Source organism: Lepus europaeus, chromosome 10 (assembly GCF_033115175.1).
Source record: "Lepus europaeus isolate LE1 chromosome 10, mLepTim1.pri, whole genome shotgun sequence".
NCBI classification, from domain to species: Eukaryota; Metazoa; Chordata; class Mammalia; order Lagomorpha; family Leporidae; genus Lepus; species Lepus europaeus.
Window position 1 is genome coordinate 5,082,832 of NC_084836.1, and position 27,848 is coordinate 5,110,679.

General features: G+C 62.3%; 1 protein-coding gene across 1 annotated transcript; it reads left to right on the forward strand.

Annotated features, from left to right (window-relative positions):
- TTLL1 (TTL family tubulin polyglutamylase complex subunit L1) lies at positions 1–27,642 on the forward strand. The gene is made up of 11 exons (XM_062202737.1): positions 1–80; positions 1,551–1,623; positions 6,654–6,770; positions 11,128–11,336; positions 12,371–12,551; positions 15,142–15,276; positions 15,850–15,958; positions 20,649–20,792; positions 22,966–23,052; positions 23,741–23,904; positions 26,983–27,642. Exons 3-11 carry the CDS (start codon positions 6,658–6,660, stop codon positions 27,110–27,112), a joined length of 1,272 nt encoding a protein of 423 aa, XP_062058721.1. The 5' UTR covers positions 1–80; positions 1,551–1,623; positions 6,654–6,657; the 3' UTR covers positions 27,113–27,642.
- Positions 27,643–27,848: the final 206 nt, after the last annotated feature.

Genomic DNA, 27,848 nt, shown 5'->3' on the forward strand with positions numbered 1-27,848 from the left:
CGACGCCTGCGCCCGCCGCCGAGCTCGTGCAGACGCCTGAGGCGACCGAGGCCTGCGGACGCTCGCCGTCGGCTTGCCCGGTGCGTGCCTTCTGCGGGGCCCGGTCCCGGTCGGCGAGGGCTCCGTGCGTGCGGGCGGTGGGCGCGGCGGACGGCCCGCGCTGCCCACCGCGGGCAGTGGTCGTTCACTGCGCTCCTGACTGCCGTGGGGGCGCCGGACAGCGACGCCGGGCCCAGGCCCTGGTGCGGTGGGGGTTGAGCGAGGCTGGGGTGGGGTCTCCGTGAGCGGCGGCCCCGGGCCCTGCTGGCTCTTTGTGCCCGGGGGTCGTGACGGCGGCCTGGCCCCCCTGGTGCGCCCTGCTCCTGGAAAGCCGCGGGGGCTCCGTGGGTGCTGGGGCGGGGTCTCTCCCCCGCCTGGCACAAAGGGCTCTTGTGTGGAACTCACTTCTGGGTTTGTGCGAGTTTCCCAGAGCCCCTGGGGGTTCCGGGGCTTCGGCAGGGGTGGGCACGCGGCCATGTGGGTAGCTGTGCACTCCCCGGATGCAGGGATGAGGCCGCGTCTTCGCCAGGGTGAGCCGGTGTGGAGTTCCCCGAGCTGGCGACAGCGTCCGGGCCCCCTCCCGGAGCGCGGGGGTGGGCGCGTGGTGGGTGGCACCTGCTTCTCCCAGGCTCTGGTCCAGGGGCCGGTGGACTGAGCCGCTATGGCCAACAGGAGCAGCGCGGAGGTCGGCGGGAGTCCCTCTCCCTCGTCCGTGGGTCTGCTTTCCATGGCTTTACCTTACCTGTGGTCAACCACGGCCCAAAAACACGAAATGGAAAATTCCAGGAACAGACAATGCACAAGTTTGAAATTGCATGCCATTCAGCCTTGGGCGGGACCCCTTCCCTGGCTGTGTGTGCCACCCGCCCGCCAGCCACTTGATGGCTGTGTGGACCAGATCAGCGGCCGGGGTTTGGCAGTGCCTGTGGCCGGGCCACCCTTGTGTTAATAATGGCCCCGGAGCACGGGGTTGGTGGTGCTCAGAATTCGCACTTGGAGAGCGGAGCTGTGCCGGGCTCCTCTAAGTGCAGGGTGCACGTATGCAAGGCAGGGCTGTCGTCCCTGTAGGCCTTGGTGCCCTCTGTGGATTCAGGCACCGTGGGGCGGGTCTGGGCGGGTCCCTGTGCGTTAACGCAGCCCTCCGTAAAGTGACATTGTGGTGGGCAGTGAGGCCTGAGAGGTGACCTTCGCGAAGAGGCAGATCTGGGCCAGGAGCAGAGCCCTAAGACAGCAGGGCCAGGGGCTGGCTGGAGAGGGGTGGTGGCAGACGGCAGGAAGCCCCCTGGATGAGAGGGGGTGGGATAACAGATAAAGGAATCCACATGACTAACCTGCCGGTAAGAAGGGCCAGGGTGCCCAGGGAACAGCTGCTTCATCCTGCCGCCTCGGCCCCAGGAGCACCCTCTGCACGCGTGTGGACGCCGTGCGCCGGCGTGCCGTGGGTGAACTTGTGGGGGTCTCTCTTGATCCTGTGATCGGAACATTCCGTCCGTGTCTTAACTTTGTTTTAGGTGAAGACCAGAGGCGAGAGTCGGGGAGACCGAGGAGAACCTGGCTGTCTCTGTGGCTCCACGTTTCCCTATGGTAGGTGCGGCCCGGGCTGACCCGTTGGTGACCGTCTGTCTGCGCATGGCCGTGAGGGTGGTTGTCCGCGACCTCGGTGGGTTTGGGGCCCTACACCTGGAAGCAGGTGTGCCTGGTGGAGACCAGAGGTGACGCTGCCTCCTCTCCTCCCAGGTGGCCGCGCTTGCTTCTGCGTCGTCCTCAGGTGTGAGGTCACCCAGCGGGTGTGGTTTCCAGTCTGGGAGTGGGGCCGGAAGGGTGTTGCCTGGGGGGGTGGGCAGTGCCTGGCCCTGCAGTCGGGCTCCAGGGGCAGAGCACGACCAGGCTTTGGCCAGGACTCCGGGCTCTCCCCCGCTGAAATTGAAGAACAGTGAAAACCAGAAGTCCCTCGGCCACTTGTGGGGGCTCCGCCGGCGGCTGTGGGGACCTGGGAATTTGGTCTCCTGGAACGGGAGCCAGCAGCGTGAGAATCGGCCCTCGTTTCTGTGCGGTCGCTGCCGGTGTTCCCTGTCTGCCGTGAGTGACCGCTAGGCCCAGGCATTTGTACAGCACCACGTAGCTGCTTTTTGTTTTAGAGACTCACTTGTTTATTTGAAGGGCAGAGTTAGAGAGATACAGAGATATGGAGGGAGATCTTGCATCCAGTGGTTCACTCCCCGAATGGCTGCAGTGGCCAGCACTGGGCCAGGCCAAAGACAGGAGCCAGCAGCTCCATCCCAGTCTCCAAGTACTTGGGCCATCTTCCACTGCTTTCCCAGGTGCCCCAGCAGGGAGCTGGATTGGAAGTGGAGTAGCCAGGACTTGAACTGGTGCCTGTATGGATGCTGGTATCACAGACAGTGGCTTAACCCGCTACACCACAGCACCTCGGAGAGCGATCCCACGTGCCCCTCCTGGTGACCCTGTCGTCATCGTGTTGAAGCCAAGGGTCACAGAGGAGGTGACGGGCTGTGTGGGCAGAGGCAGCCTTCAGAGCAGGGTTGTCCTGGCTTTGGATCAGGCAGCCACGACTCCCTTGGGTCTGGCTTTTCTTTTTTCCTCTATTTTATACTGAAATTTATTTGTTTGAGAAACAGACAACAGACTCCAGTTTACTGGTTCACTCCCCAAATACCTGCAATAGCTTAGACTGAGGCAGGGCCAGAGCCAGGAGCTGGGCACTCCATCCAGACAGGGACGTAGCTGCTTGGGCGTAACTGACTTAGGGCCTCCTGGGTCAGGAGTAGAGCCATGCGTGGGCCCACACGTTCTGATGTGGGGTGCAGGTGTGTAATTGTCAGGCCGGAGGCCGGCCCCTTGGGCCTGGTGCTTCATGTTTTTAATTTTTTAAAGATTTATTTATTTATTTTTATTTCAAAGGCAGAGTACAGAGTGGCCCAGGCAGAGAAAGTCCTCCCTCCGCCAGGTCACTCCCCAAATGGCTGTCATGGCTACAGCTGGGCCGATCCGAAGCCACGAGCCTCCTCCAGGTCTCCCACACTGGCGCAGGGGCCCAAGGTCCTGGGCTATCTTCCGCTGCTTTCCCAGGCCATCCCAGAGAGCTGGATTGGAAGCAAAGCAGCTGGGATTCGAACTGGCGCCCATATGGGATGCCGGCACTGCAGGTGGCAGCTTTACCTGCTATGCCACAGCACTGGCCCCTTTAATTTTTTTAAAAGTATTTATTTAAGTATCTATTAAGACATGCCAACAGATGTTGTGTCTGCTGGTTCGCTTCCCAAATGGCTGCAGCGGCCGGGGCTGGGCCAGGTGGAGAGAGGAAGTCAGGAACTCCATTCAGGTCTTCTGCGTGGGTGGCAGGGACGCAGGTACTCGGGCCGTCATCCGCTGCCTCCTAGGCACAACAGGAAGCTGGATTGGAAGCATGGAGCAGCCAAGACTCGAACGAGATGTTGTGATGGGTGCTGACGCCCCAGGCAGCAGCTGACCGCGTGGGTCTGGCCGCCCCGCCGGCTCCTGACCCCTGCTCTGCAGCCTCTGCTGTGCTGGCGCCGTTCTCCGTGCACTGGGTGTTCATGTGCTCCGTCCTCACTCCCCGTGCGCTGGGTGCTCCTTGCTCGTCCTCACTCCCCGTGCGCTGGGTGCTCCTTGCTCGTCCTCACTCCCCGTGCGCTGGGTGCTCCTTGCTCGTCCTCACTCGCCGTGCGCTGGGTGCTCACGTGCTCTGTCCTCACTCGCCCGTGCGCTGGGTGCTCCTTTCCTGTCCTCACTCCCCGTGCGCTGGGTGCTCCTTGCTCGTCCTCACTCCCCGTGCGCTGGGTGCTCCTTTCCTGTCCTCACTCCCCGTGCGCTGGGTGCTCCTTGCCCGTCCTCACTCCCCGTGCGCTGGGTGCTCCTTTCCTGTCCTCACTCGTCCGTGCGCTGGGTGCTCCTTGCTCGTCCTCACTCCCCGTGCGCTGGGTGCTCCTTGCTCCGTCCTCACTCGCCCGTGCGCTGGGTGCTCGCTCCTTGCTCGTCCTCACTCGCCCGTGCGCTGGGTGCTCCTTTCCTGTCCTCACTCCCCGTGCGCTGGGTGCTCCTTGCTCCGTCCTCACTCCCCGTGCGCTGGGTGCTCCTTGCTCCGTCCTCACTCCCTGTGCGCTGGGTGCTCCTTGCTCCGTCCTCACTCGCCCGTGTGGTGGGTGCTCCTTGCTCCATCCTCACTCGCCCGTGCGCTGGGTGCTCCTTGCTCCGTCCTCACTCGCCCGTGTGGTGGGTGCTCCTTGCTCGTCCTCACTCCCCGTGCGCTGGGTGCTCCTTGCTCGTCCTCATTCCCCGTGCGCTGGGTGCTCCTTGCTCGTCCTCACTCCCCGTGCGCTGGGTGCTCCTCGCTCCATCCTCACTCGCCCGTGCGCTGGGTGCTCCTTTCCTGTCCTCACTCGCCCGTGCGCTGGGTGCTCCTTTCCTGTCCTCACTCCCCGTGCGCTGGGTGCTCCTTTCCTGTCCTAACTCCCCGTGCGCTGGGTGCTCCTTGCTCCGTCCTCACTCCCCGTGCGCTGGGTGCTCCTTGCTCCGTCCTCACTCGCCCGTGCGCTGGGTGCTCCTTGCTCGTCCTCACTCCCCGTGCGCTGGGTGCTCCTTGCTCGTCCTCACTCGCCCGTGCGCTGGGTGCTCCTTGCTCGTCCTCACTCGCCCGTGCGCTGGGTGCTCCTTGCTCGTCCTCACTCGCCCGTGCGCTGGGTGCTCCTTGCTCCGTCCTCACTCGCCCGTGCGCTGGGTGCTCCTTGCTCCGTCCTCACTCGCCTGTGCGCTGGGTGCGCCTTGCTCGTCCTCACTCGCCTGTGCGCTGGGTGCTCCTTGCTCGTCCTCACTCCCCGTGCGCTGGGTGCTCCTTGCTCGTCCTCACTCGCCTGTGCGCTGGGTGCTCCTTGCTCGTCCTCACTCGCCGTGCGCTGGGTGCTCCTTGCTCGTCCTCACTCCCCGTGCGCTGGGTGCTCCTTGCTCGTCCTCACTCCCCGTGCGCTGGGTGCTCCTTGCTCGTCCTCACTCGCCTGTGCGCTGGGTGCTCCTTGCTCGTCCTCACTCCCCGTGCGCTGGGTGCTCACGTGCTCTGTCCTCACTCCCCGTGCGCTGGGTGCTCCTTGCTCGTCCTCATTCCCCGTGCGCTGGGTGCTCCTTGCTCGTCTTCACTCGCCCGTGCGGTGGATGTTCCTTGCTCCATCCTCACTCGCCCATGTGGTGGGTGCTCACGTGCTCTGTCCTCACTCCCCGTGCGCTGGGTGCTCCTTGCTCGTCCTCACTCCCCGTGCGCTGGGTGCTCCTTGCTCGTCCTCACTCGCCCGTGCGCTGGGTGCTCCTTGCTCCGTCCTCACTCGCCCGTGTGGTGGGTGTTCTTTGCTCCATCCTCACTTGCCCGTCCTCACTCGCCCATGTGGTGGGTGGGTCCTCTCGTCTCTGTTGTCCACATGGGAAAGAGGCTCCGAGAGGCTGCGTGGAGACCCCGTCACCCGGCTGGGGAGCTGCTTTCCCCCGTGCTGCTGCCTGTGGGCGGTGCCGTCACAGCAGGCCTCCTCCCGGAGCCGTGTGAGTCGCACATCCCTGCCTTTTCTGCCCCTCACACGGCCCCCAAAGTAGAGCTGCTGCAAGGCCACCGGCAGGAGCAGCGGGGCCCCCTGGCTCTCCGGCCTGGCTCGTGTGGACCCTGTCTCTGGGGAGACTGCCCGTGGAAGTGCCCCCAGTTCAGCCTTCTGTGATGGGAGCAGGGAGGGGAGCTGGGAGCTGGGCGGGTTGAGAGCCGGACTGTCCACAGGAGGACGCCAAGGTCCAGGAGACCAGGGAGTGCTCGGTGTCGTGCACTGGGACCGGCAGACGGGGCTCATGGTCGGTCAGTCAGAACCGACCGCCAGCGTGCCTCCGGCTCAGCTGGGCCCCGGGTGCAGTGTGGTGAAGGCCTCCCGCCGGGACAGTGGGGTTAAACAGGGACTTACGGGGTGCTAAGTTCCTGGTGACCAGGCTGGCTGTGTAGACGAAGTTTGTGGCAGACAGCGAGGGGAGAGGGCCACAGGCAGGGACCAGCCTGTGCCAAGGCCCTGAGGTAGACGAGAGTGGACAGAGAAGTCCCATGTGGCAAGAAGAGAGGGCGGAGGGGAAGTGGGGGAGCAGGTGAGGGCAGGTGTCTGCGTGTCCTGGGCACACGGGGCAGCCGCAGAGGTTGGTCAGCCGCAGAGGTTGGTCAGGGCACAGGCAGCCTCTCCAAGGCTAGGGAGCAGAGCAGAGCCTGGGGGAGGGGGAGCTCAGGTTGGGTTAGCTGTACCTGGGAGGTCATGCTGCGCCCCCCTGGGGCAGCCTGCCCCACCCACCCTGAGCAGGGCCCAGGCTCCCGCTGCCGCCTCTACTCCTTATGTGTGCTGGCGATCAGTTAACTGCTGCCTCCATCCCCCTAGGCCTGGCTCAGCTGGTGTCAGCCTTGGCACATTGACATCTGGGGCTGGGTAGCTGCGGTCGGGGCTGGGTGTTGAGTGGCATCCGTGGCCTCTCCCCTGGGGGAGTGGGGATGCCCTGGCAGGGACGGGGTTCGAGGGAAGGGAGCTGCGGCTGAAGCCGTGTCGCCTGCGGGGCGCGGTCTCTTGCAGGAGGATGGCGGGCAGAGTGAAGTGGGTCACTGACATCGAGAAGTCCGTGCTCATCAATAACTTCGAGAAGAGAGGATGGGTCCAGGTGTCGGAGAACGAGGACTGGAACTTCTACTGGTGAGTCCGCAGCCGGGCTCGTGGTTCTGCTTAAGCTGCCGAGAGGGGTTAACTCTACCCCCGGGCAGCACCTTGGCTGGGGGGGTCATGGGACCTAGGCGTCTCCTGCTGTGTGTTCTGTCCCGTTTCACGGTGTCCTGGCCAAGGCACCTGGTGGCCCTGTGGAGGGTGAGTGTGCACGTGGGCTGTGGCTGACCCGGGGCACCAAGTCCACGGTGCTGCAGCGCAGCCACGTGTGGTGACCCTGCGGGACAGGGCGAGGATCGAGCCTATACCCACCTTCCTTTGTGCTGCTTATGGTCAGCGACTTGGGGGCTTTCTCGCCCTGTAGATCCCCTGGCCCTGGGGCTCACCGTATCTGCTGCCGCCTGCCCTCCTCCCAGCTTCTCTTCCCCCTGCCCCCAGACCCAATTTTTCAGACTGCTTGGCTTCCCTGTTTTCCTGTAGACATTTCTTTATGTATCCTCTGCTCCCTACACACACACACACACACACACAGAGTGTCCTGAAACATGTCCGCAGACACACACATACACACAGGGACACACACACACACTCACACTCTGTTCTCACACACCACACACACACACACGCCTGTCCTCTGCTGAAACACACACCTGTAGGCACACACGTATCCTCTCCTAACACACATACCTGCAGGCACACACACACACACACACACCGTCTCTTAGCACCTGCCAGCACACGCACACCCTCTCCTAACACCATGCACACACTGTCCTGGGACGTACCTGCAGGCACACACACACACACACCCTGTCTCTTAGCACCTGCCAGCACACGCACACCCTCTCCTAACACCCATGCGCACACTGTACTGGCACGTACCTGCAGGCACACACACACACACACACACACCCTGTCTCTTAGCACCTGCCAGCACACGCACACCCTCTCCTAACACCATGCACACACTGTCCTGGGACGTACCTGCAGGCACACACACACACACACACACCCTGTCTCTTAGCACCTGCCAGCACACGCACACCCTCTCCTAACACCCATGCGCACACTGTACTGGCACGTACCTGCAGGCACACACACACACACACACACACACCCTGTCTCTTAGCACCTGCCAGCACACGCACACCCTCTCCTAACACCATGCACACACTGTCCTGGGACATACCTGCAGGCACACACACACACACACACACCCCGTCTCTTAGCACCTGCCAGCACACGCACACCCTCTCCTAACACCATGCGCACACTGTCCTGGGACGTACCTGCAGGCACACACACACACACACACCCTGTCTCTTAGCACCTGCCAGCACACGCACACCCTCTCCTAACACCATGCGCACACTGTACTGGCACGTACCTGCAGGCACACACACACACACACACACCCCGTCTCTTAGCACCTGCCAGCACACGCACACCCTCTCCTAACACCATGCGCACACTGTCCTGGGACGTACCTGCAGGCACACACACACACACACACCCTGTCTCTTAGCACCTGCCAGCACACGCACACCCTCTCCTAACACCCATGCTGCAGGCACGTGCACACTCTCGGTGAACCCCAGTGCGTCCTTTGCAGACGGGGTGTGTCCAGGGGTTAGGAGCCCAGATGGGAGCCAGATTCACACCACTTGGTGAGGGCGTGGCCCCTCCTCGTGGATTGGGGGCCCTGGCGCTCTCCCTCGGGGAATGTGGTAGGGTGGTGCACGGGCAGGCATGGCCTCGGGTTCTAGCAGCTTCCACTGCCTCCACTGGAAACCCGCAGGGGCCCCGAGCTGCCATGGGAGGTGTTACAGCAGGACTGAGGCTGGGGATTCCGAAAGACGAGAGGGTTATCCTGGCTCCTGGCTGCGAAAGCTGGGAATTCCCAGGGCACTGTGCTGGCATCTGGTGAGGGCCTTCAGCCTGGGCATCGTGACATGGCCAAGGACTTCACGCAGCAAGAGAGCAGGGCGCTACACAGAGCTTCCCCAGGAACCACTGACCCCTGAGAGAACGGGACCGTTCGGAGGGCAGGTCAAAGGTCAGCATTGCTGCACTGGACGCCAGGTTTCCGGCATGTGAAATGTGGGGCGTAGCCCGGAGAGCAGAAGGTGACCACATGTGGGCCCGCCGAGGTGCTGGGCGTGTGACACGGCCTTCTCAGACATGCACACTGGCTGCCCTGTGGCCTCAGGGGTGCGTGGAGCGGCAGCAGGCTCAGCCGACCCCGGCCCTGATCTTTATCCACAAACCAGGCGATCCAGTAGAATGGTTGTCGGCCCGAGGTGCTCACGTAGGGCGACTTGCCCGGTGCGTGTGGGTTCCCTTGTTCTAATGACCGTGCAGCCAGTAGGAACCTTTGTGTGCTGTAGGCTCCTCTTTAGGTTGGGGCTGTGGGGTCCAGGGTCAGGGGGAACAGGGGCCCTGGCGGGAGAAGCCATGAGACAGCTGCCTTGTCCCGTGGCTCTGAGTCACATGGGGCTGCTGGCTGTCCCTACGTGCTCCTCCCCGACCCCCTGTGGGGTTGGTGGGGCCGGGGGGTGGCAGGGAGACCGTGGCTTTCCCTGAGCGTTGGAAGGAACCCCTGTGTCTTTCAGGTTTGTTGTCCCTAGTGGGTTCTCCAAGGTTATGCAGAGCTGACTCAGGGCCCCTGCCCTGCAGAATCTGGGTACAGATATCATGTAGAGTGTGAGAGAGAGAGAGAGAGAGCCCTCATTCGCTGGCTTACTCTCTAAGTTCTTGCAACAGCCAGAGCTGAGCCAGGTCAAAGCCAGCACCTAGGACTCCGTCCAGGTCTCCCACGTGGGGGCCAGGGACCCAGGTACGTGAGCCATCACCTGCGGCCTCCCAGGGTGCACATCAGCAGGAAGTGGGATCAGGAGTGGAGCCAGGGCTCAAACCCAGCACTGTGAGGTGGGGTGCAGTCATCATTCTTAGTCTTCTTTTCTTTTCTTAAAAGATTATTTGGAAGTCAGGGTTACAGGAAGAGAGAGAGAAAGAGAGAGGTCTTCCATCCACTGGCTCATCCCTTAAATGGGCGCAGTGGCCGAGGCTGGGCCAGACTGAAGCCAGAGGGAGGAGTTTCTTCCAGGTCTCCCACATGGTGCAGGGGCCCAGGCTCTTGAGCCATCTTCTGTTGCTTTCCCAGGCGCGTTAGCAGGGAGCTGGATTGGAATTGGAGCCGCCAGGTCTTGAACTGCACCCAGGTGGGATGCTAGCATCCCAGGCGGTGGCTTAACCTGTTACCCACAACGCTGGCCCCAAGGGATGTGGGCATCTTAGCCGGCAGCTTAACTGCTAGGCCAGACACCTGCCCCTGGGCTGGGGAACATTCTGTCGAGGGCCATTGGGTATTTATGACATATTCATGGAGCATACCAAGCTATCAGCTTAAAAATAAGCCTGCTATAGATGGACTGGATTCTGGGCCCTGCCCTGTTGCCTTGGCAGGGCCTTACACGGCCTGTGGCTGGGCGCTCCCCGCCCCCGTTGTGTTGGGAAGAGGACTGTCTTGGCTCTCAGCTGCAAGGCCGGGGGCTACATGCCGTGGTAGACTTCTGGCTGCCACTCCTGAGGCAGTACAGGGCGTGCTGGCGACGGACAAAGCCCGAGGCCTGGCAAGCTGGCTCCTACGGCTCCCACCCCTGAGAGAGCCTGTTAGCCCGTCAGTCACTCGAATGGCTGAATCTATCCAGAGGGCAGAGCCCTGATGATCCCCCAGCATCCCACCCGGTCCCCCCCTCTGTTTCCTGACAGTGATCAGATTTCCGTGTGAGGGGCCAGAGCCACCGCCCGCCACGCCGTCATCCCCTGTGAGCGCTGTTTCGCGTCCCGGCCGTGGCGTTTCCAATCCAGCTCCTGCTGATGCATCTGGAAAAGCAGCAGACTGTAGCCAAGCCCTGGGGCCCCTGCCACCCATGTCGGACACCGGGCTGGAGTTCCAGGCTCCTGGCTTCGGGCTGGCCCAGCCCTGGCCTTTCTGGCCATTTGGGGAATGAATCAGCTGATGGAAGACCTCTCTCTGTTTCTTCCTCTTGTCTCTATAACATGGCCTTTCAAATAAATACATAAATGAATGTTTTTTAAAAATAATTTCCATGTGAGTTTGGGAGGGGACAGCCCCTAGCTCGGTGTTACCAACCGTCAAGGCCACCACCTGTCGGTGTGACTGCTCGCCAGAGCTGTCACTCGTCCACGTTCTCAGCCATGCGTGAGACGCCTGCTCAGGGTGTCCCTGCCCAGGGACAGCTGAGGTCGCTGCTAGCTCCTGGCTGTGCAGTGTGTGCTCCTGTGGACCAGGCGTCCACTCCGTGGGCACGGAGCTGGGTGGGATGTGGACGCTGAACTTCCGGTCTGTGCCTGCTGTCCCCTCCAGGATGAGTGTGCAGACCATCCGGAACGTGTTCAGCGTGGAGACCGGATACCGGCTCGCGGACGATCAGATCGTCAACCACTTCCCAAACCACTACGAGCTGACCCGGAAGGACTTGATGGTGAAGAACATCAAGAGATACAGGAAGGAACTGGAGAAAGAAGGGAGTCCCCTGGCCGAGAAAGATGACAACGGGAAATACCTCTACCTGGGTTGGTACCTGCTCGTGGCCTCGCGGCCTCACGGCCTCCGTGGATGGCTGAAATTCTCACTGCGGGGCACACAGCCGCGGTGGGGGGCGTGTCTGGGTTTTGGAATCCCCCATTTGGTTCAAATTTTGTGTCCAAGTTTCTGTGCTCTCCTGGGTGTACCCTTAGCATGAGCCAGAGGGGCTTTTGGGAGGCCACATCCTGCCACGGCCCCGTGGGCACCCGCAACGGCTGGCCACACTCGGGGGAGGACGGCTGCATCCTTCTGGGGCCCCTTGCCTGTGCAGAGTCCTGGACACACACTCCGGGCCTCAGTTTCCTCTTCTCCGTGGCCGTGAGCGACAGAGCTGAGGGCCACGCACTGTGCACAGGACGCACATAGACTGCGTGTTCCTGCTGGGTGTGTCTGTCCTGTGCGTGTCTCTCCTGTGTGTGTCCCTCTTTTGTGTGTCCCTCCTGTGTGTGTCCTGTGTGTGTCCCTCCTGTGTGTGTCCTGTGCGTGTCCCTCTTTTGTGTGTCCCTCCTGTACGTGTCCCTCCTGTGTGTGTCCCTCCTGCACGTGTCCCTCCTGTGTGTGTCCTGTGTGTGTCCCTCCTGTGCGTGTCCTGTGCGTGTCCCTCCTGTGTGTGTCCTGTGTGTGTCCCTCCTGTGCGTGTCCTGTGCGTGTCCCTCCTGTGTGTGTCCTGTGTGTGTCCCTCCTGTGTGTGTCCTGTGCGTGTCCTGTGCGTGTCCCTCCTGTGTGTGTCCTGTGCATGTCCATCCTGCGCGTGTCCCTCCTGTGTGTGTCCTTTGCGTGTCCCTCCTTTGTGTGTCCTGTGTGTGTCCTGTGCATGTCCCTCCTTTGTGTGTCCTGTGCGTGCCCTGTGCATGTCCCTCCTGTGTCCTGTGCGTGTCCCTCCTGTGTGTGTCCCTCCTGTGTGTGTCTTCCTGTGCGTGTCCGTCCTGGGCAGGCATTGCTGGCTGGACCTGGGTGCCGACTGTGCAGCTCTGGCTGTCCCGGGCCGGCCCTCAGCCACGCTGTGTGTCTTGCCTTCCAGACTTCGTGCCGGTCACCTACATGCTGCCCGCAGACTACAGCCTGTTCGTGGAGGAGTTCCGGAAGAGCCCGTCCAGCACGTGGATCATGAAGCCATGCGGGAAGGCGCAGGGCAAGGGCATCTTCCTCATCAACAAGCTCTCGCAGATCAAGAAGTGGTCCCGGGACAGCAAGACGTCCTCGTGAGTGCGCGCGCCCGCGTGCCGGCGCCCGGGCTCGCTCTCGGGGCCAGAGGCTGGGTGGCCCTCGCCGCCTGCCCAGCAGCACCCGGCAGACGCCCCTGCAGCGAGCCGCAGGCAGCCTGGTGCAGGCCACTCTGTGGTTCTGAGGCGGGGAGGCCTGGGCTTGATCCACTTGACACGCGCTGGCTCACCGAATCTTAGGGCCTCTGGCTGTTCATCTGAGTGAACCAGGGACAGTAGGAGCGTCCCCGTCACCGCCACCGCCACGGGGCTGTGGTGGGGAGGAAGCGCGCTAACCGGTGCAGCACTTGGGGGAGTGCCAGCCAGGCACACCCACGCCGGCGGGATCGTGGGCCAGGGCACCAGTCGGAGGTCAGGTGCGTATGAGGCGCCCTTGGCTGCTCAGAGATGCCTCAAGCCGGTCCTCTGCCCAGGGAAGGTGACTCGCGCAGGTCCCAGTGGAGGGACGCCTGTCATGGTGTAGTAAGCTTGAACCCAATTCACCTTCCAGCTCCCTGGTGGGTCAGGCCCAAGGGCCACCTCCCCAAATGGGCTCCCAGGGCCTGTCCTGTGGCTGTGGTGCTGTCCCCTCGGGAGGGAGTGTCCTTCCTGACACCCCCCCCCCCGTTCCTCCCCAGTCTGACCGGTGCCAGCTCAGTGTATCTCGTGTTTTAGAGTTTTGTGAGAGCCGGGAGCTTGTAACCGATCAACTAAATGCATGTTTTAACCTTCGTCAATTTCATTTAATAGTCTTAGTGCAGCTTTGGGTTCATTGCAGAAGGGAACAGATGTGCAGGGCCACCCCGCCTCCTGCCCGGCCCCCTCCACTACACCGTCCCTGCCAGCCTGGCCGGCTCCTGGAACTCACAGAAACAGTGGACCCGCCTCAGTGTGCGTCGGGGTCACCGTGGGTCTGCACGGACGTGTGGTGACGCGTGTCGGCTGCCACAGTGCCACACAGAGCAGGCGTCTGTGCGTTGGGGTCGCTGTGGGTCTGCACAGACGTGCGGTGACGCGTGTCGGGGTCACCAAGGGTCTGCACGGACATGCAGTGATGCGTGTCGGCTGTCACAGTGCCACGCAGGCATCTCACTGCCCTGGGAGTCCCTGTGCTCTGTGTGTTCACTCCTTTGCCCCCCTCTCGGGAACCCATGGATCCTCTCGCTCGATCCGTGGTCTTGCCTTTTCCAGAATGCTGGCGTCATACTGGATGCAGCCTTTTCAGATCGACTTGTTTCCGCTAGCGACACACATAGAAGGTTTTTTTGTTTTTTTTTTTTTTGAAAGAAAAAAAAAAAGGTGTATTTATTTATTTGAAGGGGCATGTGACAGAGAGAGAGATTAAGAGAGATTTTGGGCTGGCGCCACGGCTCAATGGGCTAATCCTCCACCTTGTGGCACTGGCACACCGGGTTCTAGTCCCGGTTGGGGCACCGGATTCTGTCCTGGTTGCCCCTCTTCCAGGCTAGCTCTCTGCTGTGACCCGGGAGTGCAGTGGAGGATGGCCCAAGTGCTTGGGCCCTGCACCCGCATGGGAGACCAGGAGAAGCACCTGGCTCCTGGCTTCGGATCAGCGCGGTGAACCAACGGCAAAAAGGAAGACCTTTCTCTCTGTCTCTCTCTCACTGTCCACTCTGCCTGTCAAAAAAAAAAAAAAAGAGAGATTTTTGTACCCACTGGTTCAATCCTCAAATGGCTGCAATGGCCAGTGCTGGGCCAGGCTGAAGCCAGGAGCCAGGCGCTCAACCCAGGTATCCCACAGAGGTGCAGGGGCCCAAGCACTTGGGCCATCTTCCTTGCCAGGGGCATTAGTAGGGAGCTGGATCAGAAGTGGAGCAACTGGGACTCAACCGATGTTCTGATGTAGGCTGCTGGCAGGTGACGGCTTAGCTCACTAGGCCACAGCGCCGGCCCCTGTTTAATGTTTTCTGTTTGTAAGTCCTCTACGTTGATGTTTCCTCGTGGTTTATCAGCTCAGTTCATCTTATTTCTGAGTAGTATGCACCATCTGGGTACGTGGTTTATCGATCCGTTCCCCTCCTGACGGCCATCTCTTGCTTCCAAGCAGGCAGCGCTGCCGTCTGTGCGCACATCTGTAGATGTAACTCTTCTCTCCTTGGAGAGCGGTGAGGAGTGTGGTGAGACCGGGGCTGGTTTGGTAGGAGCCCACCAGCTTGTCTTCCTGAGTGGCTTATGCGCTGCTCGTCCGTGCACAGGCAGTGAGGGCGAGCTTGGCGGCGGCGGCATGGCTACGGGCCGCCCAGCAGGTGTGCAGGGTGCCCGGTGCCGTCCAGAGGGCAGGCCCCCTGGCTGCCTGCCCGCCGTCCCCGCCTCGTCCTCGCTGAGTGTCGGTTGATTCTTTGGCCCATCTCCTGTTGTGTCGGTTGTTTTTTTACTGTGGAGCTGTGTGCGTTCTCTGTCTGGGTCAGGAGCCCCTTATGGCTTCTGTCTCTTCACTCCCCTGCCAGTGTCTTCTGTAGGGCAGGAACTTTCTTCTTAGCGCAGTCCCGTTTAGCACCATTCCCTCGGGGCCGTGCCGTTGGCGCCGCGTCTTCCGCCATCTAACCCTGCCCTGCCCCCGCGTGTCTAGGTTTGTGTCGCAGTCTACCAAGGAGGCCTACGTGATCTCCCTGTACATTAACAACCCGTTGCTGATTGGCGGGAGGAAGTTCGACCTGCGCTTGTACGTTCTGGTGTCCACGTACCGCCCGCTGCGCTGTTACATGTAAGACCCCCGGGGCGCTGGCACGGCTGTGGGGGTCGCTGAAACTGTGTCTGCACGGGGCCGGCGTGGCTGGCCCTAAGACAGGAGCGGCTAACCGGGTGCTGGCGGGAGTCTTGGAGATGAGCAAGCGGGTGTTGTCCTTTTCTGTTCTTTCAAAGATGCATTTACTTGTTTGAAAGGCAGAGTTACGGGGCGGGGGGGGGGGGGGTGTCTTTCAGCCACTGATTCACTCCCAGAATGGCTGCAACAGCCAGGGCTGGGCCAAGCTGAAGCCAGAAGCCTGGAACTCCATCTGGGTCTCCCACGCGGGTGCAGGGGCCCGAGCCCTGGGAGATCTTCCACTGCTTTCCCAGGTGCATTAGCAGAGAGCTGGATCAGAAGTGGAGCAACTGGACTCAAACCGGCGCCCATATGAGAGGCCAGTATTGTGGGCAGCAGCTTAACCCGCTGTGCCACAACTCTGGCCCCCGGCGAGAGGGTCTTTACAATAGTTCAGACAGGAAGCCCCGCCTGGTAGAGAAGGAAGAGAGGCTCTGATGCTTCTCACAGTTTGGTCGCCCCGGTTCCGCCTAGGTACAAGCTGGGCTTCTGCCGGTTCTGCACGGTCAGGTACACCCCGAGCACCAGCGAGCTGGACAACATGTTCGTGCACCTCACCAACGTGGCCATTCAGAAACACGGGGTGAGTGCGTCTGTGCGGCGGGGTGCCAGACTGCCCTGGCGGGCTTCTGCCTTTCCCTGTTTTGGGAGAGGACGGCGGGGCGGGAGTCCGAGGTGCATCCTGACCTGAGGCCCTGGCACTGTCCGGGAGGCTCTGGGCTTCAAGGGTGGCTGTGCTGGGGCCTCTGAGGTGGGTGCCAGCCTGCGGCGTGGGTGGGGGGCACTTGGAGAAAGAAGGCTCGGGGTCAAGCCCACCCTTCTGGTTCTGTGACCTCGGGCTAGTCAACGTGCCTCTCAAGCCTCAGTTTCCCCATTTGTGAAAGGAGGTGAGAGAGTCCCCGATGCGGGGCTGTGTCCTGATGAACCCGCCCTGAGTTGAAAATAGCCTGAGTGGAAGACAGGGACCCAGTGCGCATCCTGGCTAGGCAGCACCGTCGCCCGGCGTCACAGGGGAGCCTGTCCCGCACAGCCCTCGCCGGGAGAAAGGTCAGAATCCGCAGCGCGAAGCGCGGTCTGCTGGGCCTGCCTCCCTCACACCGTCGTGGAGCCAGGTCCTCGGGTGGAACCAGCAGAGCCCGGGGACCGCGTATACCTCGGAGCATCGCGGGAAGACTCCAGACGACTCCTTTACTCACTGGAACGGCAGAGTTACAGAGAGAGCTTGCTGATTGACTCCCTGAGTGCCTGTGACAGCCGGGGCTGGGCCAGGCCAAGGCCAGGAGCCCAGAGTTCCATCCGGGTCTCCCGTGTGGGTAGCAGGGACAGGGACCCAGATAATCGGGCCATCAACCACTGCCCCTGGATCAGAAGCAGAGCACAGGGACTCGAATCTGCACCCTGATGTGGGACACCAGCGTCATAGGTGGCAGCTTAGCCCGCTGCACCCAAGCCCCTGCGCCCACGCAGCGACTCTGGCTCTATCGTCCTTCGGTTCAGCCGGCGCCCGCTGAGCGCCCTGTGGGGTGCCCCTGTGCCGAGTGCTGGGGGTGCAGCAGGGGCCGGGAGCTCCTTCGGTCCCCACTCTCATGGGGGAAGGCGACCATCAGGTGATGCGGCGTTACTGCTGGAAGTGTGGTTGCAAATCGAGCTGTTGGCTGTCAGGGAAGGAGCTCACTGTGGAAGAGCAGGGCACGGAGGCCACCCCAGCCCGGCGGGCAGGAAGACTTCTCTGTGGAGGTGCTGAGCTGAGATCTGAAGCACAAGCAGGGCGCTCAGTGAGAGGGGACAGAGCGTGCCAAGGCCCTGGGGCAGGAAGGAGCATGGAAGGAGCTCCCGGAGTGTGGACAGCAGGGCGAGGGCAGGACGCACAGGGCCTGCTGGGTGCAGCTCAGGCTCAGGGCCCTGACCCAGTCCCAACCAAAACTCAAGGTCTCATTTCTCGGAGGAAGACTCTTCTACTTGAAGCCCGCTCACACGGATGCTGTGGTCTTCCTACGACTAGAGTCTGCACAGACATCGAGCGTTTCCCAGGAACCTGAGCGAGAGTTTGGTCAGACCAGGCTGGGCTCCTGCTCGCCACGTCCTTCCCTGTGTGACGTGGGAGACCACCCACCCCTCGGGCCTCACGTCTGCCCGTGGAGCTGTGGGCTTTACCTTGCAGGCCCTGAAATGACAGGGGTCGCCTCTCACCTGCCCATCAGGGTTTCCCGAGAGCTCACCATGGCGGCAGTGCTGTATGGCCTCGACGGGCGGGGCAGAAGGAACGGCCGCCCCGGCGTCAGGCCGGCTGCGAGTCGGCCGGCTGGCCGGCGCTGCACAGAGCCAGCAGCTTCTGCAGCGGCCAGGCAGTGACAGTGGACGCCAGGAGCCCACCCCGGCACCAGGCAGAGACCCGGCCGCCTCCGCCCAGGCCGCCAGGCTGAAGCTGGGAGGCCCCTTCTCCTTTGTCCCTGAGAAGCAGAATCCATTTGTACAGACGCGCAGGAGGAGAGCGCGCAGGCGCCGTTCACCTGGCCCCCGCAGAGCGCGGCGAGCACTGGGCTCCCTCGTGGCTCTGTGCATAGACCTCACACGTGGCCACGTCAGAGTGGTGGTTCTGAGAAACCCGCATTTGAACTTGAGCACATGCTTCCATGGCTCCGCCATGGGTGCCATGGTGTTGTCCTGGCGTCAGGAACTCCGACAAGCAGCGCGGGCGGCGAGGCCAGGAGTGCGCAGTGCCCCGTGGGGCTGCACCGTGGGGCCCAGGAGTGGGTGGGCTCCTGCCGTGCAGGCTGGGAGGAGGCTCGGCAGCAGGGAGGGGACAGAAACTGCAGGTGCGTCTTCAGCTGAGACGTCTGCAGTTCGACTGGATTCGGGGGTTTGAGATCACTGATAAATTAACGTTCCTGCCGACCAAGGCTGGGAGACTTCTGGCGGCTCTCAGTGTCTGCCTCTCAGTGTCTGCTCTCGCAAGACAGTGGTAATGTTTCTAGGGTGATTTTCCTTTCTTTGTTACTTATTTTGTAAGTTACTGTGAGCGCTGGGTTCCAGGCTGCGGCTTGTGCAGGCCGCACTGCAGGTCAGCTCCAGAGCCTTTTCATTTTGCAGAACTGAAACTATGTAGCTGCTGATGCCCATTTTAAAAAAGGTATTCGCTGGCATTGCGATGCCGCAGGTTAAGCCGCTTCCTGTGACGCTGGCATCCATATGGGCACCAGTTCTTGTCCCAGCTGCTCCGCTTCTGCTCCAGCTCCCTGCTAATGTGCCTGGGACGCAGTGGAAGATGGCCCAGATGTTTGGGCCCCTGCACCACCATGAGACCTGGAGGAAGCTTCTGGATGCAGCCTGGCCTAGCTTTGCCTGTTGTGGCCGTTTGTCCCTGCCTCTGTAACTCTGCCTTATAAATAAATAAAGCTTTGAAAATATTTTATTTGAAAGGCAGAGAGAGAGAGAGCATGTATCCACTTCACTCCTCACATGCCTGCAATAGCCAGGGTTGGGCTGGACCAAAGCCAGGAGCCGGGAACTCCAACCAGGATCTCCCAGCTTGTTGGCGTGGGCCCAGCTCCTTGAGCCCTCACTGCTGCCTCCCAGGGTGTGCACCAGCAGACAGCTGGAATAGGAAGCAGAGCCAGGACTCGAACCCAGGAACTCTGATATCAGGGTGCAGGCGTCCCAGACTGTGTCTTTTTTTTTTTTTTTTTAAGATTTATTTTATTTATTGACAGGCAGAGTTAGAGAGAGAGGTAGAGACAGAGAGAGAGATCTTCCATCAACTGGTTCACTCCCCAAATGGCCTGCTTCCTCCAGGTCTCCTAAGTGGGTGCAGGGGCCTAAGGACTTGGGCCATCTTCTACTGCTATCCCAGGCCATAGCAGAGAGCTGGATGGGAAGAGCAGCAGCTGGGACTAGAACCAGTGCCCACATGGGATGCCGGCGCTTCAGGCCAGGGTGCTAACCTGCTGCACCACAGCGCCAGCCCCCCAGGCAATGTCTTAACCACTGTGCCAAACACCTGCCCCTTAATTTTTTAAAAGATATTTATTTTATTTACGTGAGAGGCAGAGTTACAGAGAGAGAGGGAGAGACAGAGATCTCTCTGCTGGTTTACTCCCCAAATGGCCTCAACAGCTGGGGCTGGGCCAATCAGGAGCCAGGAGCTTCTGGGTCTCCCACGTGGGTGAGGGGTTCCAAGCACTTGGGCCGTCTTCTGCTGCTTTCCCAGGCCATTAGCAGGGAGCTGGTTCAGAAGTGGAGCAGCCGGGACTCGAACTGGTGTCCATATGATGCCTGCGCTGCAGGCAGAGACTTAACCTGCTATGCCACAGTGCTGGCCCCATCCCAGAACTTTTTTTTAAGGTGAGCATGAACTGTTCTTGTTTGTAAAGAGAGCCTGAGTGGAGTGAGAGGGATGGGGGCCTCAGCCTCGCTTTTTGTTGAACCTCTCCTGTGCATTTGTAGGGATTCTCACCCTGAGCTTTTTGAGTCTCTTTGACCCTCTGCCTTTCAAGTAGGCAAAATTAATTATTTTTTAAATGTCATCTCCTTAAACTACATATATATGTATAGTTATGTATATGCACACACATAAACATATATACATACACATATATACACACACATGCACATACATACACATACATGCATGTACACACATACACACACAAACATGCACACATATACATACACGTGCACACGCATGCATGCACATGCACACATACATATATATACATACACACATAAACATACACATACGCATGCACACACATACACATACATGCATATATATACATACACACATAAACATATACACATACACATGCGCACATACACATGCACGCACACATAAACATACACACATACACGTGTACATACATGCACATACATGTACATATACACATGCACACATACAAGACATGTACATACACATATGCACGTACATATGCCATGCATGCACATATGTGCACATGCACATACATACACGTATACACATTCATGCATGCACACACATAAACATATACATGCACACGTACACACATATACATGCATATCTACACATACATGCACACACACAAACATATACGTACACACATGCACATACATGCACATACACACATGCGTACACACATAAGCACATTCCTGGAGGCGCAGGTCCCGTGGGGAAAGGGCCACGCTTGCCTTGCTGCTGGCTGCGTCACCCACAGCCGGAAGGCGCTGGAGGAGAGATGTTGGAGGAAGCAGCGCGCACCGTAGGTGCACAGCCTGAGCCCCGCCCCCTCTGCCGCCCCCAGGAGGACTACAACCACATCCACGGGGGCAAGTGGACGGTGAGCAACCTGCGGCTGTACCTGGAGAGCACCCGCGGCAGGGAGGTGACCAACAAGCTGTTTGACGAGATCCACTGGATCATCGTGCAGTCCCTGAAGGCCGTGGCGGTGAGTGGCGGGAGCTGGATCCCAGGGTGGTGGTTCTGGGGGGCAGGGCTTGCTGTTCCTGCACCACCACTACCTGTCCACTCACTGCCTGTCTGCCACACAGACACAGGTACTCCCGGCACGTGAGGGGAGGGAGGCTGCCGGCTCCCTGCACGGCGTGCGGCTTCACTCTGACCTTTGCCTGATGGTGCTGATTCAGATGGGAAGAGCCCAGGGCTAGTGCATTGTGGAGAGTGATCTTGAAGGCTAAATGCCACGTCTTGTCCCATCGAGGCCTCCGGGTACCTTGGTGGCTCGGGTGGTGGGACACAGGTGGGGACAAGCGTGGCGTTCTGGGCTCAGGTGGGATTGATCTTGAAGGCTAAATGCCACGTCTTGTCCCATCGAGGCCTCCGGGTACCTTGGTGGCTCGGGTGGTGGGACACAGGTGGGGACAAGCGTGGCGTTCTGGGCTCAGGTGGGATTCACCAGGCCCCGCCACACCCTCGCTCGTGACCGTCCCCTGTTCGGCCTGTTCTGAGCCTCAGGTGCTGCGCTCTGGGAGCTGGGGCCATGACCCCAGTGTGGGCGGGGTGCGTGTACCGGCTCTGCAGAGGGCAGCTGAGAGGTTGGGACGTTAGCTGCCGTGAGCCCGTCAGTGCCGGCAGCCCCTGAAACGAGCCCGTCCCAGCTCGGTCCGCCCTGGCTTGGCAGAGCTTCTGGGAGAAATCAAGTCCCTAATCAAGCAGTCCCGTGGTTAGCGTGCCTCTGGGAGGCTCCTCCTGGGCCTCAGTTTCCCGAGCTGGGACGCTGTCTCCAGGGCTCTGAGCATCGTTGGAGGCAGGGTCAGTTTCTTCAGTTCTCACTTAGTGAGCGGCCAGCCACGGCACGTTTACCTTCAGACTCTGTGGCAGAGGTGGGCCAGGGAGCTGCGGGAGTGCACACGCAGGGCCTGCTGTGGCGTGCGAGGTGGGTGTTGGGCCCGGAACACAGACGGAATGGAGACCGAGAGCCACGGGGGGGGTGGGCCCAGGCTCAGAGAGGCCCTGGAGGTCACCCCCGGGGTGATGCATGGGTCAGCAGCATTCTGGGCCAGCGGTCTGGACTGCTGTCCTCCGTGGGGAGTGGGAAGGAGCGCCCGGGCCATCTCCCTTTGCTGTCTCCAGTTCAGGTTGGAGGCTTTGCCCAGGCAGGGCCTCTGTGCCCCCCACCTTGTAAAACAGCCTCGCTGGTGCGTCTCTGGGACACTGCCTGGGGGTGCAGTGAGATGACTGACGGTGGGGCCCTTCCCCGAGCCCTGAACCCGGGCTGGCGAAGGCCCAGGACTCTGCATTGTAGACAAGCACTGGTGGGTCCCCAGGCCCTGGGAGCGCAGCCTCAGCTGTGTCTGGTGAAATGGGAGGGAAACGTAGCCCGAGGTTCACGGGCAGCGAGGAAAAGGATTGGCCTCTGTTGCTGGGAGCAGAGGCCGCAGTCTCGCCCCTGTGTCCCTGGAAGCCCAGGACGGGAACGGGCAGTCCCAGGACAGCGTCAGAGAGGGGGCTGCAGGCGGCCTCACCGGCAGTCACAGGACAGCATCAGAGAGGGGGCTGCAGGCGGCCTCACCGGCGGTCCCAGGACAGCGTCAGAGAGGGGGCTGCAGGCGGCCTCACCGGCGGTCCCAGGACAGCGTCAGAGAGGGGGCTGCAGGCGGCCTCACCGGCGGTCCCAGGACAGCGTCAGAGAGGGGGCTGCAGGCGGCCTCACCGGCGGTCCCAGGACAGCGTCAGAGAGGGGGCTGCAGGCGGCCTCACCGGCGGTCCCAGGACAGCGTCAGAGAGGGGGCTGCAGGCGGCCTCACCGGCGGTCCCAGGACAGCGTCAGAGAGGGGGCTGCAGGCGGCCTCACCGGCGGTCCCAGGACAGCGTCAGAGAGGGGGCTGCAGGCGGCCTCACCGGCGGTCACAGGACAGCGTCAGTGTGGGGCTGCAGGCGGCCTCACCGGCGGTCCCAGGACAGCGTCCGTGCTGGGGAGACACCAGTGACTGCGCCGTAAACCCCCTTGATCTGCGGGGAGAGGCCCCATCCCCGCGCCCCGTGCAGGGCTGGAGTGGAGCTGGGAGCCCTGGCCGGCGGCGGTCAGAGCTGGGCTCCGGGTGGCGGCCTGGGGCTGCGTCCACGATGCTGGCGTGTAACGCACTGCTCCCTCTCCACAGCCGGTGATGAACAATGACAAGCACTGCTTCGAGTGCTACGGCTACGACATCATCATTGACGACAAGCTGAAGCCCTGGCTCATCGAGGTAGTGCCTGGACACTTGCCCCGCCCCCGCGCCCGCGGCTGTCCCCCCGGCAAGCGCACTCGGGCCAGGCCAGAGGTGCAGCCGGCACTCGGGGTGACAGGTAGCTGGCACTCGAGGTGGCAGTGCGGTGCCGGTGGGCCCAGGCCGGGCCGAGGGGCTGTGGTCCAGCTCCAGGAGACCTGGTGGCCACAACGCCCTGGCCTCCAGGGGGCGTGTGGGCTGCTCTGCACCTGTCCCCGCGGCCCTGCCCTGTTGCCATCCGGGAAAGGAGCTCCCGAACTCTGAAGCCCTGGGCCAGAGGAGGAGCGGTGCTCTGGCCGAGGAGGTGGAGGTGCGGTCGCAGCGAGTCAGGCGCCACGCGGCGGTTCAGCAGGGCCTGGCTGTGCTGTGCACCTGCCTGAGGCTGGCTTCACTCCCCATGCCGGGGGTGCCCTGCGGTGACCCTAGGGCCTCTGAGGGGCACGGGGCTGGGCGCTCCCACTCCTTGTGGGTCGTCGTCTTAATCTGCCCTTAAATGTTCATCTCTCACTTAGCAGCCAATAAAAGTGGCTGACGCAACGCTTCCGTAGGAGGTGCGCGCTGGGTGCCAGGGGCCAGGAGCCGACAGCTTCCCCGAGCCGTGTGGCCGCTGCACACGCGTTGCTCCCAGGGCGCGAGCGAAGAACTCTGGTCTCTTTCCGCCTCGCAGGTGAACGCGTCGCCGTCTCTCACCTCCAGCACCGCCAACGACCGTATCCTCAAGTACAACCTCATCAACGATACCCTCAACATCGCTGTCCCCAATGGCGAGGTCCCAGACTGCAAGTGGAACAAGTCCCCCCCGAGAGAGGTGCTGGGCAACTATGAGATCCTGTGAGTGTGCGGAGGGGCAGGGCGGGGCGGCCGGGCTCAGCGTGAGGGGGGACACTGGCTGCTCCCTAGCCATGTATGAAGCACTTGGCACGCGGCAGGCAGAGGAGGGTGGACGCAGGCTCCGCCCCCCGCCCCCCGCCCCGTGTGACGGACGTTAAGGCGCTCGCTGCGACTGTCTCGGCCTCAGTTTGCTCACCTGTTAAGTGGGTGAACACAGTCTGTCCTACAGAGCGGGAAGGAAGCAGAATGGTAACACCAGCTCGGTTGTGTGGCTTCCCACGGGCCACGAGCTGAGGGGACTTCACTCGTGGGCGTGCACTTCCCGTCCCAGCCACTGGGGGCGCACTCCGCAGCAGTGACAGGAAGCGAGGAAGCGGAGCCAGCAGACGGGAGCCCCGCCCGCCGCGAGGGCAGTGGCTGGACCGACTGTGGCTCCTGCTCCCCGGGTGTCGGGGGCTGTGCCGTGGCCTGGGAGGCCGAGGGAGAACAGGTTGCAGACGAGGGGTGGGGTGGAACCCCATGTGGTTCCTTTGCTGAGGGCAGGCCGTGCAGAGCCAGCTGCTGGGTCGTTGGCATGGGGGCACGCCGGCTGCGGGGGTGGGGAAGCCAGAGGGGGAGCCAGGGACTCCAAGGGCAGAAGGGCAGGGCGGCAGCCTCCTTCCCAGGCCCCTGTCCGGGAGAATGCCTTCAACTGGGTGCACACAGTGCCGTTCCACCACACAGCTCTGGCTCGCAGCTGGCGGCAGGATTCAAACACGGGCCGTGACTCCAGCGTCCGCCGTTGGCTGCCTCCTGCCTCTGCCAGGGGCGGGTGTTGGCGTCCACGTGCAGCAGCTGCCGTCGTGGCTGGGGAGGAGAGCGGTGTGCAGGGCTCCCCGGCCTCGCTCGCCCAGGCCTTGGCGAGTGGGCGTGGGGGTGGGCTGCCAGGGAAGCCGGTCCACGGGGGCGTCCTCTGCTGCCCGGGGCGGCTGCCTGCCTGGCCGAGCACTGCGTAGGCAGAGGGTGGGAGTGGCCAGAGCGGGGAGTGCTGATGATAGAGGGGGAGGGAGGGAAGGAGGAGACTGACTGGGGAGGGGGAGAGTCGGTGAAAGTGAGCCAGGGTGGGCAGGGCGAGGGCATGGCGTGCCCTGGGATGGGGGTTCAGGTGGGGAGGAGGACATAGTCATCGGAGGCCAGGGAATTGGGGGTCTCATCTGTTAAGGGGTTAAGGGGCGGGGGTCTGCAGCCTCTGTTTTGTGTTGAAGAGACAAGCCGGCCCCTCTGCCGGGCTCTGCCCACTGCTGTGAGGGGTCCCCGGTGGAGCCTCTGGACACCTCCCGCACGGTTCTGAGCCAGTGTGGCCTGCAGGTGTGGCCCCCCAGCAGCAGGAGGGCGGGCCCTGCCCCGGGCCAGACCCAGGCCTCACAGCAGCCTTCCAGCCACTCCGTCAGGAAGAGAAGGAAGCTGGCAGGGTGAGCCCAGACGCCCAGGGTTCCGCTAGTGCCGGCCCTGGGAGCAGGTGCCCAGCTGCTGCCCCAGATGGCGGCCTTGGCTTTGGCACCACAAAGGCTGTACTTTGCAGCACCCCCGGGCCCGGTTCTAACATCCCCAGCTGTACTGGTCCAAAGCCTGGCGGTGGCAGCTCTGCAGCCCCCAGGAGAACGGTCTCAGCTCTGTCGGATTCTGTTTCTCGTTAGCCCAGGAAGTGGCCAGACGGGGCCTGGAATGGTCCAGCCGTGCCCGCTGCTTGCCAGATGCCCCGCTTTGTGTTGTGGGAAGCTGCACACACAGCACAAACGCGCGGTCACACCGCTGACCCCGTGGGCTCCTTTGTGCCACGCACTCAGCAGATTCTCAGCCACCCCAGCCTGAGCGAGGCGCTGGGGGCGCCGGGAGCCAGCCAGGCGGGATGGCTGTAGCCCTGGGCCCAGGAGGCAGGCACAGCCAGGCCAGAGAGAGCTGTGTGAACAGGGCTCCCGGGGCCCATCCCAGGAAGTGTAGCAGGAAAGCCCTCCACCTGCGGAGTCTCTGTCCCACTTGGGGACAGACTCCTGTGTCGCCGTGCTGTCCCCACGCCGGGGCAGGGACGGTCCCAGCGTGAGCGCGCGGCATCTTCCTCCCTCCCCTGCAGCCCCGGTGGCCGGCAGACGCACAGGAGGAAAAGCCTTCTCTCTCAGTCCTATGCACCCCACGTCCACCCCAGACTCTGGTTCTGGAAATCAGCTTGTAGCCGAAAGACACCCTCTTCCCGGAGCCAGCAGAATTCCCTGAGAACCTGCCGTGTGCAGCGAGGGGTCTGCGTGTGACCGAGCGTCGCCAGGAGGGCAGGGGAGCGGGGAGCGGGGCTGCTCCCACGCCTCGGCCCTGCGAGGCGCAAAGCTCGGAACCAGCAGTCGGGAGTCCTGGATTAGCCCTGCCTCTGCCGCCCGCCAGGTGGGAGTCAGCAAGGGCGGTGAAGTCACGGTGGGGACTGGGGACGTCCCTGAGCCTGATCACTGTCTGTAGCCAGCGCAGGAGGCCGTCCCCACCCTCGGGGACACCTCGAGAGAGGGTCCCTGCTGCGGCGGGCCAGCCCAGCCCAGGGCTCCGGAGCCTCAGCTCCGGTCCAGTTCTAGGAGATGCAGAAGTCCTGGCTGGGACGCGTTCACGCAAGGTGCGCAGGCCTGAGGCGAGAGCGCTGACTCGGCAGACTGGCAGAGGGAGATGGGGGGACGTAGGTCACACCGCAGGGCCCTGCCTCCCTGTGTGGGCCCACGGGTGCTGTGTGAAGGGTTCCAGCTGTGACTTCGTCCCCTCACACCCTGAGCTGACCCAGTGGTGCCTCATCCGTGTCACTGGGGACCCTTGCCACGTTCTACCCGGAAGCCTGCAGGGGGCGGGGCCCTGGCTGAAGTAACCACAGCCTGGGGTGGTGATTGATGGGCTGTCAAAGCCACAAGGCGGGCAGGAGCCAGGTGGGGCAGGGGCCGGGGCAGAGGCCGGCTGCTTCCCTGGGCGAGGTCGTATTTGCCACGTGGCCACCAAGGGAGGGCCTGTGCCTGCTGCCGCCTCTGCTCGGTGCAGAGCTCACCGTGACCATGGAGACGTTTCTGTCCGTAGGTACGACGAGGAGCTGGCCCAGGGCGATGGGGCTGAGCGCGAGCCGCGAAGTCGCCCGGGCCAGCCGGTGGGGCCCAAGGGGAGCCGGTCGCGAGAGTCGGGGAGAGCCGTCCTCACCACCTGGAAGTGACCGTGGAGAACCAGCCCCCACCCCCGCCTGCCCGAGCCCGCCCAGGCCCTGGCTGCAGGCCCCTCTCCTCGAGCCCGCCTCCCTGTGCACGCCCTGCGGGGAACAAAGGCGCTGCCGCGAGGGTGAGGCGTCGGTCGCTGGAGCCCACAGACTGCTCCCCTGACGGAAGCCACAGCTCCCGCAGGCGAGTGAGCTTATCACAAAGTATTCACGTCTCAGACTCTACGACTGCGCAGGAACACAGCCCAGGGTGGGCACCGAGCCGCGGCGTCCCAGCAGAGCGCCCGTGCGTGCCGCAGACCCGCTCCCTGCTCCCCTGCCTGGCCGACAGCGGATGGCAGCCAAGTTCTCGGGTCCCTGCCGCCCACGAGGGAGACCTGGATGGAGCTCCTGGCTCCTGGCTCTGAGCTGTTCCAGCCCCGGCAGTTGTGGGCACTCGGGGAGGAACCAGCAGATGGAAGGTCTCTCTCTGTCACTCCACCTTTCAAACACATCTTAAGGAAGAAGTAAACAGGTTCTGACAGAATGCTGCCGCTGTGGTCGGGGTGTTGATTCCGACGGTGCTTTCGGCTTCATTCCCTTTGCTTCAGCGTCCCGGCTGTACCAGGGCTGCCTGCCGTACCTTCCAGCAGGTGAGCAGGGGCGTCTGTGGCCTGAGCGGCTCGGGCTGGGTCCTGCCGGCAGCCAGTTCACAGGGAGCCTCCCTGCCACTGGGCCTTACAGAAGGGTCTGGGGG